The following is a 14,151-nucleotide window of genomic DNA, read 5'->3' as shown; positions in this document are numbered from 1 at the left end:
AGCAAGTTCTGTGTTCTTTACCAAGTTTTCCACTGTTGAAGTTAGGTAATATTTTCATAAAAGTACTAATGTCCAATGTGAATCCACTGAAGTTGAATGATTTGTAATGTTCAAAATTTATAAACATTCCTGGTCAATATATCTGAAATTCCTGATTAATAAACGTTAATCACAATTATAGCTTCCGAGGTTTATAGCATACCAGCTATTGGACACCTATAATAGATACTGTTTTTGGCATGTTTTGTTGGTTATATGTATAAGCATGTAGAGAGTTTCTCAAAAATTCAGATTACGTAACAATACAAAGCTAAACCAGTGTTTACGTACACACACATATTGTTGATTCTTACACTTGAGAATCTTTTACAACTTTAGAGAATTTTTATGTAATAACTGTCACATGTGTAAATAGTTATTTCTATATGTTGTATTTACTTACAGCACCTGGAGTAATGACTGAACCAGTAATAGAAATTTTGAACACATCAGCTGTGCGTTTGCATTGGGTCCCTCCAGATGAACCTAATGGTCCAATTGATCTGTATATGTTACATGTTAACACAGGAAATACCACAGATATTGGAAAGAAAGTGTATAGTATCTCAAATATTTCTGGTTCTGAGACTTTTACCTACTTTTGGCCAGATTGTGCAGAATCTGACAGTAGTAAAGTATTTTCTTTCAAAATTCAAGCAGTCAACATTAAAAACCAGAGCCTACTTAAGAGCCCCCTCAGCAATCAAACAGAAACCCGACTGTGTGGACCAGAAGGTAACATATTTTCTTCAATGTTTTTACCTCATCTAATTACGTATAAATTTTAAAATTTGAATACATTAAATTTTTTCAATCCAGGATGAGAGTTACAAACCTTATTGTTATTTATAATGGCTGGAGACAGCTTAAATGGGTAATGAAGAAAAACTTTAATATAAGTTTAACATGACAGCAAATGTACAACGTTTCGACAAGGTTTTGTCATCTCCAGCCATTATTAGTCTCAAAGTGGGTTCCTCGTCATCGAATTTGGACTTATTGTTATTTGTTACCTTTAGCTTACTTTTTATCATGCTATCTAATCTAATTAAACTCACCTAATTGTTTTATACAAATGCTGGAATAAAAGTAGATTTTATATAATAAATAAAGTGCTGATTTTCAAAAAATTGTTTATAAATGGAACTTGTTTAAAATTTAGCAGAAACTGTAGAAAATTACTTTCAGCCAAATAGACTGTAACAAAACACACCCTGATGACATGATTTTCAGTTTAGCTAGCGGCAAAGTGAAAATAAATTTTCTAAATGTCATAATTGATCTGCTATAGTTCAGCCACTAGAATAATTATACAGCTAAAATAAAAACATATATTTTTTATTTGTGAATTTTATTTTATAAATAAAAACTTTTAGTTACAGGGACAGGGTATATTGTTGTGTTAATTTAAATTCTTACTCTCTAAAAGCTATTTTATTAATTTATTAATATGAAATTCTGTAACATGTTTGATTATGGAAATTACAAAGAGTGCATATCTCATCATAGTAGTCAATACGAAGTTTTACCAAGGGTTTGTTACAAATTTTGACAATCTTTTCTTATTTAATTACTTCACACTTTACAGCACTTTTTCAAATTCTCAGCTTTGATTGACTAAATAGCAGCTGGCAAGAGAAGTAAAATTTAAATAAAGTTAATATCTGTCTATCTGTTTTGTTATTGTTAATTTTTTACATTACTTTGCATGTAATGTTTTTGATAAAAGAAATGAAGACAACATATAGCACTCAATACTCACCTTCCTTTATGAAATCATTAATTTTTATCAGAAATACTTTATTAGAAATTCTTATTTTTTCTGTACAAGAGACTTGTATTGTTTACGGAAAGCTTGGCAAATTTTCATATCACGGCTTCACGATAAAATACACAAATCATATCGCTGTAGCTCTACACTTTTAGAAATTACCTATGGTTCTTGTATTGTATTACTGTAAGTGGGTTAGCAGTTTGACAGAAAGCAGTAACAAAAACACTGATCAGTGGTTGCATCTTGAACAAACATAAAAACATTTAAAATAACAAGGTTCAATATACAAATAATATTTTCAGTGTAAATCATATTACTTGAATAATATCTCAAACATTGTGATTTCCCAAATACAGAATGGAAGTGACAACTATCTATATTAATGCACTATTTTAGAGTGGTGATTATATGAATTTTGGTGCTGAAGAAAGGCTACAAAACATTTATAGTCATATTTACTTGCAAAAACTTAAAATATTTGTATAATGGACATAAACTGATGTATGATATAAATACATACATACTTTTGTGTTATATTAATACTTAAAAACCTTTATTGTTACAGGTATTTAAAAATATGTTAACGAAACCACTAATTTGTTAAAACTTTGGTTTGTTCTGACATGCTTTACATTCAGTAGAAATAACCGGGAAGTGATGCATCTGACCTTAAGATGATAGGAGAATCTGTTTGATTAAATTATATGTACACAATACCAAAAAATAAAGTATTAAGAAATCACAGTTACTTGTGAGAATCAGTATTAATATCATTTCTGATATTATCATTGTCAGTTCACAATAGAAAAATATTATCCCATGAAACAACTAAACCTTTGACTTTCACTATAATATGCAAGTACTGAACATCCATTGTTTCTTTCAACATTAAATTATAGATCCTTCTGTATTGATTCTTACATAAAATACTGAACTCTCAATTCTAACTAACATGTTAATACTAAACTTCTAACTTGACATGAAAATATCAAATCCTTCATTGAGTGAATTAATTTTGTCTAAAATTAAACCAAATGACAGCACTTTCAGTTACTTTTTAAAACATTTTCAGTGGTTCACCCTGTAAATAATTTGCACTTTGCATATTGAAATTAACAGTTGCTTGAGATGAAACACTTTAAATATTCTCTCTGGTTGATACCCTACAAGTGTTAATGTCTCTATTCTTAACATCAGATGTATGAGAGTTTCTAGTTTCACAAGAATGGAAACATGAAGTAAAGCTTATTTCACAGATGTTAAGATTTGTTTGTTTGACATATTTACAAATACAGAATGATTGTTTTATTCTGTTTCCACAAATTTTGAATGCAGTTCTATATTGTCCTAGTATGAAAAAAGTGTAAAAGGGAGTCTATAAGTAAAAGTACTACAAGTTGATTTTAGTTCCTAACAGCTTTTGGCATCTTGAAAGAAACATCCACTAGGATGTATGTAATAATGGCTGTATCTTGTTTGTGTATAGTGTAAAAGATGAATAGTATATCTTTAAATACAATAAAGTTTAATTTGTTTAATGTTAATTATTTTAATATCAGATTTCATTGCACATGTTTATTTCAGGGCCTGAAGCAATATTGGTAATTGGTATAGTAGGTGGTAGCTGTCTTGGCCTTATTATGTTGGTGTTTGTTTTATACGCTTTAGTGAGATGGTGAGTATAAACTGTATCATATTAGTTGCATTAACATTTCAGAAAATCAAGTAAAATTATGTAAATAAGTTCTCTGAACATATAGTATAATAACTTATTTTTTTAATATAACGTATTTAATGATAAATATGACTTATGTTTCAACATTACAAGGTTTAATGCATGACAGATAGAGAGAACTTTTACTTACTGTTACTATGAGCTTTACAGTGATAATATAGGTCTTTTGAGTGTGTCATCTGATTTTAGATGTATCTAAATATTTCATGTAGGATGAAGAAGAAGGTTGACTGGATGAACAAGATAAAGGTCCAATTACCTAGTGGACTGGATGCACCACACTCGGTAGGGTTCTGTTACCCATTTCAAATAAATACAAGTGCTACTAAAAATGTTATAAAAGGCAGTAGAGCTCAAGGCAGTCTTATGTGTTTAGTTGTGCATTTGTACCCTATGAAACTGTATATTTGATCTGGTGATCAGTCATGGGTACATGGTACACATGCACATTTGTTTGTATTGTAAAAACAATAAATACATGGCCATTAGAGAATAGTTACTGTATATATACTATTTTCAAGAATTTAATAAGAAGAAACTCATGGAGCAAGTTATAAAATTTAAATTTTTTTTATTATTAATCACTACTTGAAACCAATGAACTTAGAGTTTCTGTTGTTTAATTCATCGACAAAGTTAATATACTTGGGTAGAAGATGGCTACAATAGAAATTTTACTCTGATCAAGAAAACTGAAATATTGTGAGGTAGACTGAAATGTGTATTCCTTCGGGTACAAAACTGTTTTAAGAATGTTTAAAAGTTAAAAATGTGATTTACTTACACATACAGATATTTCGAGCTTGAATCAAGCTCTCCACAACAGACACAGCACAGATAGCCTGAACTTTGTTCTTAACAACAGACAAATAAACATTATTTTTACCATACTAAAATGAATTATTTGCATTGGATTGTAAAATTTTAGTTTCAGAGAAGAATTGGAATAATATTTGAAACAATACTTGGATGTAAGTATACAGTGAAAATGATATAATATATAAACCTATTCTCTGCTATTAGGCAGATGCTGTAAAAAGATTGGGTCCTTTCAGGCTTCATTTCATTGTTGTTGTATTTTTAAGGCTGCTAAACAATACAAGATAATGAATACAATAGGTTTTACTGTGACGGGTGTTGCTAGCTGCGTACTTTCCCTCTTGTCAAAATTAGCAGTGGCTATACCTTACCCTTTGGGATTTTTGGCTTGGCTGTTTAGTCTAAGTACATATAAGGCTCTGTTTAAATTGAAAATTTCAGTTAAATGAATGACAACAACCTGTAAAATTCAATATGTGGTTTAACTTGGTTATCATAATTTATTAATGTAGTTTAATTTCATTGTTGGATCAGGTTTTCACACAAAAAATAAAACAATTTCAAGTGTACATACTTAATAAATATTTGCAAGTAAAAAAAAAATTTTTTTTAAATTAGTAAGCTCTTAGATATTATAAGATATCTAAAGAAATTATAGTGTTAGATTTTAATTATCACTGTTATTTATGCTGATTTCTTCCATAAATTGGGTTCAAAAGTCAGTTTGGGAACTTCTACTTAAATTAGATCCTGAGGCAATGCAATTGTCTGCAAGATGTGAATAATACAGGTTATGTTCTTGAAAGTGCATATAATGTATATTTGAGAGCTAAATGTTACACTATACTTACTATGTGTTTATATCTATGTATGTATGTTATGCATAAAGAATTTATTGCTGCTAATCCAATCCTTCCTTCTCAACAGCATACATTTAGTGACTGTCAGAAGTTTAAAAAAGGCCTGATTAGAAATGATAGTTATCCTAATAAGAGTCCTACGTTTGACCATCTCAGTTCATTTTCTGATATAGCTGGTTTTACAGAGAGACAAGGGTCACTCAATTCACACTGTAGCAGTTCTTCGACTGATGAGGTATATGTGTGTGTGTTTTTGTATATGAATGGCTTGTTTGTTTTTTTGTCCTAGAGTCAATTTTAAAATGTATGCATTTTGTTAAAAGCTGAGAATATTGCAGTGTATAATAATTGAAATGTGACTATATTTTACAAAATACTAGTCCAATAAAACACAGCCAAAACAGGTAACTGTGTTAAGACTAAACATCAGTTTTATATTATTGGATACAGTAACATAAGTGCACGTGTGCTGCATCATTGTAACTTCTGTATTGTTTGCCAGGCACAGCTTATAGGTCTATATAATAAAAATAATAAATATATATAAATGTACATTGTTATGAGATTTAAACTATTTAGTTTAAACACTTGTGTTTTCGTGTTATAATTTGTAGTCATTCTGGAATGAAAAAGGCATAACTTATATTTATTTCCTAATATTTTATGGTGGTTAAGAGATAGGTCAAATCGACCGAACCTGTACAGAGATTTGTTAGTGAAAATAACAGATAAAATATAAAGTTTTTTCTTAAGAAATGTTTGATAACTCTCTGGACGTTATAAAGATTTTGCATGTTGGATAGGCAACATGTGAAAAGATAAAAGACATGAGAAAAACATTGCTCAACAAACCATAAGACTAAATAAAAAAAATCTGATATTTTGCGTATGAAAGCCTTGTAATGTTTTCTGATAATCTGCTAAATTTCGTGAACATATGCTTACTAACTTAAATGTTATAGCATGAAAACTATAACAAACACAAAATGATTACGAGGGGCCGAGCCTATGCTGAAAGAGTTAATCAGAAGCATCTGATTAGAGTTCATTCTGTTGCTGAATGGGGAATTTTGGTGATATTCATGAATATTTCTCACTTACAATGGAAACTGTTGTATTATATTACTTGATGAATTAAATTACTTTTTTATCAAATATAACATTTAAATATTTTTTAATTTTAAGTTAAGTAATATCTTGTTTGTCTTCATTATTTACTGTCTTTGCTTTTAGTCTCTCTCTCTAAGAAAATAAATATGAGTTTATAATTAGTATCTTTTGTTTTTAGTTTTTTTAACAGCATAAATGAGAACATTATTTTTATATTCAGCTAAAAGTACATTTAATATTTGTAGCTTCTACAGAAGAAGTCAAGGCTCTGTGACACACACAGAAAAAAACACAAAAACAGGACCGACTTGACTTTGCAAGATGATCATGAGAGTATTAACCACACTCATCTCTCAACGGATTCTGGAACAGAAATTGATATCCTGCCACCCATGTCTCTTGGAGGAGATCATTCTGAAGGAACTGATCAGATGCTCTTGTCTTGTTCTCAACCGAGTCTCCCCGATTTGGGAGAAATTGAGGATGCTGATAGTAGGGATTCAGGTTTGGATCATGATCATGTGGATGATAAAAGAAAGGGGTTCCATCACTCACACAGTGATGTTCAGCATCCCTACAGCAGATTCAGTCAAGATACTGAGTACATTTCATTTCAAGATCAAAACAGTAATTTAACTTCAAGCCATCATCTTGCCATTAGTGAGCCTTCTGTTCATGGTGAGGAAGAAGAACTAGTTCAAATTATCCCTTATTACTCAAGGTTTGATTTAGCTAAGAGTGTTGGAAGTATAATTGAAGAGAACAGAAACCCACCATTTATCCTGGATGAACATCAGCCAGGAGCAGTAAGCTACTCTAAATTTGGTGTAATGCACCCTATGAATCAAGGCAGAGAAAGAAACCAAACAGCTAATTTAATTTCAGATTATTCTAGATCTTTCCCTGTTTCCCAAAGAAAACCCTTGAGCTATACAAGAAGTCCAAACCAACCTGTATCTAAAGGCTATGTTAGCATGAACCAGGCTAAAAACTTCACAGTTCCAAATGTTATGGAACAACCTAATAAGTCAGGTTTGTATTTAAAGCTTGGAGTTGACCCAGAAGTTACAGAATCTTTTCCTGCTTCATCTGGTTATGTTTGTGTACAGAATAATTTCAACTCACAATCTCTACCAGAAATAGACAAAAGTACCAGATTTGGATTGGATGTGGTACTTGAATTTGATGATAAGTCTCCAAATCTAAAGACACCAGGGAATGATGAAAGTTTGCTCAAGCAAAGCACAGATTGTCTTGACTGTGGAACATCAGAATCATTCCCATCAAAGAATAATAATTGTGATGATATAAAGTCACCTACTCCACTCTTGGATGAAGCTAATCTCAGTAGCAAAAATAACATTGATCGACTAAATGGTATCTTTCCAGCTAAAGGATATATACAGTGTAATATTCCTCAGTACAGTGGAGTAAATGAACATGTTGAAGAGTTGGATTCAGGGACTCCAGAGTGGATGAGAACACTTAATGAACCAACTAATACAGTTGGAGCTTCTAATGTTCTGGAGAAAAACTCTGGCTATGTTCCACACTTCCATCCTAATCATTTATCAAGTGATGTGATTCCCAAGAACTTCTCTGATAATTCCAGGAATGGTGGATATGTACCTTGGGGTGATTCTGTTCAAAATAAGAATAAGCAAGAGGAGAAAGATAACAATACAGAATTAGTGGTTGGTGTGAATGAATCAAAAGAGACAACTACATTTGGTGATTTAGTGATTTAAAAACAATATTTGAACTAAAATAATTTGAACATTTTGTGAGCATTTCTCGTACTTGAATGCTTTATTGTATGAAATATTTGCAACAACTGCATGGTTGTTGAAGTTGAAACCCTACAAACTGCCAGGAACCACAAAGAGTAATATTAATGATTGGTACAAACAGTTGATGTAATTAAGGAGTAAGATAAATTGTTCTCCAAGATATTGTGCTTTACTAGTATGTTTCAACACTTCTAACTCTTAAGATTTTGTAGAAAGGCAGATTAATGGCAACTTGTAGGTTGAGCAGAGATATAATGTGTTTAAGCATAAGGTATTTTTATATGTGAATGGTATCTAAAACATGGTTTCAAAATATTTTGTTAGAATTATACCTGTGAGAAAGTATTATTTTGTAAACGTGCGAGAAGTCTTACATTAATATAAAGTTGATGAATTGATTATTGCTGAAGTTTTTTTGAATCATCAAAGCACTTGCTATACATAGTAACTGATAAGTAAAACCCATCTAGCACTCACTATCTCTTGTCCAAGCTATTTCTTACTTCATTTGTCTTTGAAATATTATAATTAGTAAATATATTTATGCTTTGAAATTGCATGTTTGTAACATAATCTTGTAGAGATAGTGCCAAAGTGGCTACTCACCACCACAGATCAAAGAAGTATGTGCCTAATTTTAAAATCCTGAGTTACCAGTAAATTACACACTTCAGTGTTTATTGAACATTTTAACTTATTTCTTCACAGAAGAGGTTAGCAAGATGATTCTTTAATCAAATGTCCAATGGATTGATCCCATATTGGAGAAGGAATGTTGAATATAATACCAATTTTTACTATGTATATATACAATGAAATATACAAGTCTGTTGTACACAAAAAACCAGATGTGTTACAAAAATGTTTGTACTTAAGATATGTCTGTGAATTGATGACATCAGTCTGGCTCAGACTCTGACAAATCAGAGTGCAAGGTGATGTTCACGAAGAATAAAAATACTTTTGTCTATTGCACAGTTAACATATTTTATTTGCACAGCCTCTAGAACCTCCAAAATGCATATGTACTTTTTGTTTTAAGTATCCCTATATATCCTTTCTGGTACTTACTCTCATCTACCATGAACTATCACCTAATCAGCAATGTAGGGAAAATAAATAGTTGATAACTTTAACATCAGATACTGAATACCATCTTGAATGGCACTCTGTAAAAGGTTGTGGCATGCACACTTTAACTCTCACCCATGCATATAGTTAAACTGCTAAAGTGAATAATGGACATACTGTTAAAGTTATACATTTATTAATAAAAGAAAGAATTACCTTTGAAAACACTAGATGCACATTATTTAGTTATACATTTCATTATTTGCAAAAAAAAAATTAAAGCTACTTGAATTCTGCTTTAAGAGATGCACAGTAGAAATGATGTTTCATTTGAAGAACTAATGACAAATGAGAAAATAACACTGAATTTTGATAGTGTTTTCTTTATTGAAAATTACAGAAGTGATTGTTTTAATCATAAAGATTCTGAGGTTAGGAAAATAAGTGAGGATGAAATCTTTGATTTGATTTGACCAGCTTTAGCCTGTTGATTGTTTATCTTAGGCCCACTGCTCTTGGTGTAGCAATAACAAAGTGAATTCTTTTAGTCTGATGTGTTACTATAATTTCACTATGCAAAAGTTTACTGATGATAATATAATGTAACATTGCGAGTTAATAGATATGTTATCCATTTATTGTATAATTGAAGTTACAAAGATCTGACCAACCACCCAATGTTTAAACAACTCTTACCAGTTTGCTCATTGTTTTCCTTAAGTGTATGTGAATTCCTCTAAATAAAGGAAACATGTTCCTGTACTAAGAATATTTGAATTTTCAACATTTGTATTGTGCAATACAACTAACAGTGATGAGATCTCATTATAAGAGAACATTCACTTATCATTGTGGGGTTTCTATGTTGAATAATATAAATATAGTAGTATGTTTTTGTTTTATTAGCAACTCTAACCATGGATATTTAATGCAACAATTTTTTCCTGTGTAAAATGTGATAAATACTTAAAACTGAATATTTTTTCACCTGTCCTCAAATGTGATATAGGAGAGTAATTCTTTGTTTTTCTTTAGTAAAAAACAACTAAATAGAATGTAAGGTATTTTACTCTGAAGTTATGATATTTTGTTAAAAGTATGTTATTTCTTGTACTGATAAGTCAAAACTAGATCTTTGTGAATGAAATATTTTGTAATGAATCTTTTTTGTATGCCTGTTAAAACTTTTTATATATGTTCATGAAGTGGTATTTTTTAAGTGCTCTATGCAACATAAAATTAAAAAATATGTTAACTCCATTTTTAGGTATAACTTGTTCTAATAGCAAATACAAAGACATTAAGCAGGGTTGACTTGGAAGGAGAAATAAATGTTATTGAAAGTCTGGAATTTTTCAACCTGTAATTTCATAAGTTATGTCAGGTGAAAGGTTATTGCTAAAGTTTGTTTCTTTACACAGCTACGCCAGTGTTAGCTGTATTAAGTGTTTGTATAGAGGTCTTAAGTTTATTTTGAAAAGTTGACATCACATTTTCTTCCTTACTTGATCCTGGTACACTTCACCAACTAATTTGACAGTTGTTCGAAGTATAATTTGTACAATACTTTTTGGGGACAGGGATATATAAAAATCTCATACTTCAATGGCAAATGTACTAAAATTACTTTACCTGTAAACATGTCTTGTTTCTTTACTACTTATATGCATAAAGGTGTTTATTTAGCTCATTGAAGGTAATTCAGATTGGTCAGTGATTACTTTTAATAACGTGTACTTTCTGTGTAAGAAATAAACAGGATAGCTAATTCATGAAATGCTTTTGGAAAGTTATAACCAATAAACAGTAGAGACAGAGTTATGGGCGTCCGCAGGGAAGGGAGGGGCAAAGGGGCACCCCCCTCCTGCAAAATGTGAAACATAATTCTTTCTTTATTCATTCAGCATATGTATATGAACTTTTTATTCACTTCACAATTTCACACTACATTGCCCACCCCCCTGAAAAAATTTCTGTGGACGCCCATAGAGAGAGTAATAGGAATAAAGTATATGTGAGCTTATGTGATTTTTCGAAATTGCAACTAATAAACAGTAGAAGTAATAAGAAAATTATGTACTGAATTGAATTTTGGAAACTATAGCTAAATCAACACTATAGAGAAAAATAGGGGAAATGCATGTGAGCCGAAATTATTGTGCTAAATTAATAAATTTATTTATAGTTACAAAAAGTGACTTAAACAGAACAAAAGTGTTTTTATTGCCATTATAAGTACTATTTGAATAATATTAGTTTAGAGTAAAAATATGTCTTTTAATGCTTTTAGCCCAACGAACTTGCCCCCACATGTAATATTTAGAAACTAGACACTTACCCCGGTCCCAAGTTCCCCGAGAAGTTTTTCCTTACCATGCTTTACTAAAGAAAATTAAACATAAAGCCGGCATACAACCATTAAGTACAATACCAACTAAATAATTTTAAGACAATACAAAATTTGCATTTTCGTATAAAGAAGATGATATAAACTTGGTTATACTGACATTGTTAATATTAAGACGTACCCTTAAGTACAAGACTGACTAAACAATCGTCAGATAATACAAAAAATTTGCATTTTCGTGTATGTTGTGTGTGATTAGAAGACATACTATAAAGTTGGTTATACTGACAATGTTGATACTTCGTTTGTGTTGATGCAGTTCAACTATATTCCATTCATACGTTGTTTTAACTCCAAGAAATCATTCAACTTACAATGATACTAGATGCTTAAAACAACTATTCAAGGAACTTGTTTCTTAAAATGACATAATCTAACATTTTTTTTTATATTTCACTTAGATTTGTTGGTGGAAAATATTTTGTTCAAATCGGTAATTTTAAGGCTGTATTTAATTTTTACAGACCAAAGACTTATTATTATTATTATTATATAATCAGCCCCCCCCCTTTTTTTAAAGTTTTTATCGATATACAGTTTATTTCACATATTTTTACTAAATTTATGTCCTTTACACATTGTATTAGGAAAAATAAGTGTATATACTTTATCAGCACCGTACTTAGAATAAGGTATGTCTCTTTCTTCCTTTTACTGAACGTTTTTAAATTCGAATTATTCAGTTTTTCACTTTGTTATTTGATGTACGATTTTAAAATGGATTCGGAGATCATGTGTTGCAGTGACTGCTTCTAAAGCGTAAAGATCTTTGATAATCACACAAAAAGCTGTAATAGTCAAGATTAAAACTTTTTACAACAAAAAGTTTATACTTGTATTTCTTTCCCTTGATGGTATTTAAAAACACTAAATTAACGCACACCGTTTACAACATGGTGATCTTTTGAGATTTGACGTGAAGAATTTATCTCGAAAAATTAAAATTCTTGTGTAACCGTGAATTAAAACTTATATTTAATATCGTGAGTCAGTCACTTCAGTTAAACTAAGGTATCTATTTCGTGAAGTATGAAATTACAATGCATTTTCGACACAGGCATAAAAGTAATTCTTGTCAACTGAAGTAATTGAAGAGGAAGGATTATTCTAGAACGATCTTGGCGTGGACTAACCCCATCGTAGAACTCAAGATTTCGGAACTGTCGAGACGAATTCGAATTTGTGCGATACCACTAAGTATTCGGCGCAATTTACGCTGTGGATGGGTCATAAGAATGAAAGTCAATCCCGTAGCGTTGGTGGTAGGGTACTGTTGACTGTATGCTTTACTTCTGGTCAATAGTTCAAAATTAGAAACGGCGGCAGATAGTAGATTTGTTATGAATATAAGTACAATTCGAACCATCTGAACTTTTATGTGTCTTGAAATAGGTATTTGAGAGCACATTAAACATGGTGTTTAAAGTACGTTTGACATTTTCTTTCTTTATTCACCCATGGATCAATCTATTTGAAAATTGTGTTTTTAAAAAAAAGTCAAGTACTTAATTTGTGCAAGTTTAATCCAGGATGAATGAGCCTACCAACTTAGATTCTTCAGTATTCTCCTCGTTCATAATTATAAATTCATCTGAAGATTATTTTACATTAAAATGGTTATAATTCCATTCTGAAAGTAAATATATGACCTAAGAGATTGATCATGACAGTGGCGTAAGAAGCATTAATCTTAATAAAGTCATTTCCTTTGATCACCAGAAACATAAACCGTAAAATATCTCACATGTGAATTATTGAACACAAATATGGAACGAATTATATCTTATATATGTAGAATTTATGGTTTCAGTGGAAATACAAATAATGCATCTTAGTTTTTAATTTATATGTTGAAAGTGGTGAAAATAAAATTTATCATTCAATCACTCGAAAACCACCTGCAATTTGAGGATCACAAGACTAAATAAGAAAAGTAAACAACGTGACGAGATGAATAATTTATACATCTTGGTGAAGATATGTTCTTGAAATAACACAAAGGATTAGTTCGTCCACGTGTTGAATATAAGCATACAATAAGGTATCCACGGAAAACTGACCTATGCTGCACTACCTCAGACCGAAACGAGATATGACAGATTTTTATTACGAAAGCATTGTATAGAGGTTAGACTTTTTATACCAAAATAAACTATAAGCACAACAAGCCTCACTTCAAAAAATATATATACAAAGAGCTGAACGAAATTTAAAACAAAATCTTTTTGCATGAGAGTAATCTATGTATGGAACAACCTTACTGCGTTGTTGAAACGCTGAGATTTGGTATTCAACTACAAAGCTGAACCAGTGAACGGTTGAGTTGTACAACCACTGCAGAATGACGAAGGCCTAGTAAAAATATATAGAGAGAAAGAATTGATATGTGGAAACATAGGTCTAACCGTCTTCGTCCAGTATCTCTATTATGAAACGAGTATACCAAATACAACATTTCTCTTCACTTTATTTTTGTCAAGTAGTGTTCAGTTCTCTGTATAAACATTTCCCTAGTTCAAACATTAAAAACTCCTTATTTATATATA

General features: G+C 30.7%; 1 protein-coding gene across 1 annotated transcript in view; it reads left to right on the top strand.

Annotated features, from left to right (window-relative positions):
- Positions 1-11,585, top strand: part of LOC106476039 — a 16,969-nt gene extending 5,384 nt beyond the window's left edge. Inside the window, exons 5-9 of the mRNA XM_013936707.2 lie at positions 445-774; positions 3,398-3,488; positions 3,761-3,833; positions 5,295-5,462; positions 6,583-11,585. Of these exons, the coding sequence (XP_013792161.1) occupies positions 445-774; positions 3,398-3,488; positions 3,761-3,833; positions 5,295-5,462; positions 6,583-8,085 (2,165 nt within the window). The 3' untranslated portion in view covers positions 8,086-11,585. The remainder of the gene's footprint in view (positions 1-444; positions 775-3,397; positions 3,489-3,760; positions 3,834-5,294; positions 5,463-6,582) is intronic.
- The last annotated feature ends 2,566 nt before the right edge of the window (positions 11,586-14,151 follow it).

Source organism: Limulus polyphemus, unplaced genomic scaffold, assembly GCF_000517525.1.
Source record: "Limulus polyphemus unplaced genomic scaffold, Limulus_polyphemus-2.1.2 Scaffold9681, whole genome shotgun sequence".
Lineage (NCBI taxonomy): Eukaryota > Metazoa > Arthropoda > Merostomata > Xiphosura > Limulidae > Limulus > Limulus polyphemus.
The sequence above is the reverse complement of the archived record's forward strand: the minus strand, read 5'-3'. Positions and strand labels throughout refer to the sequence as shown.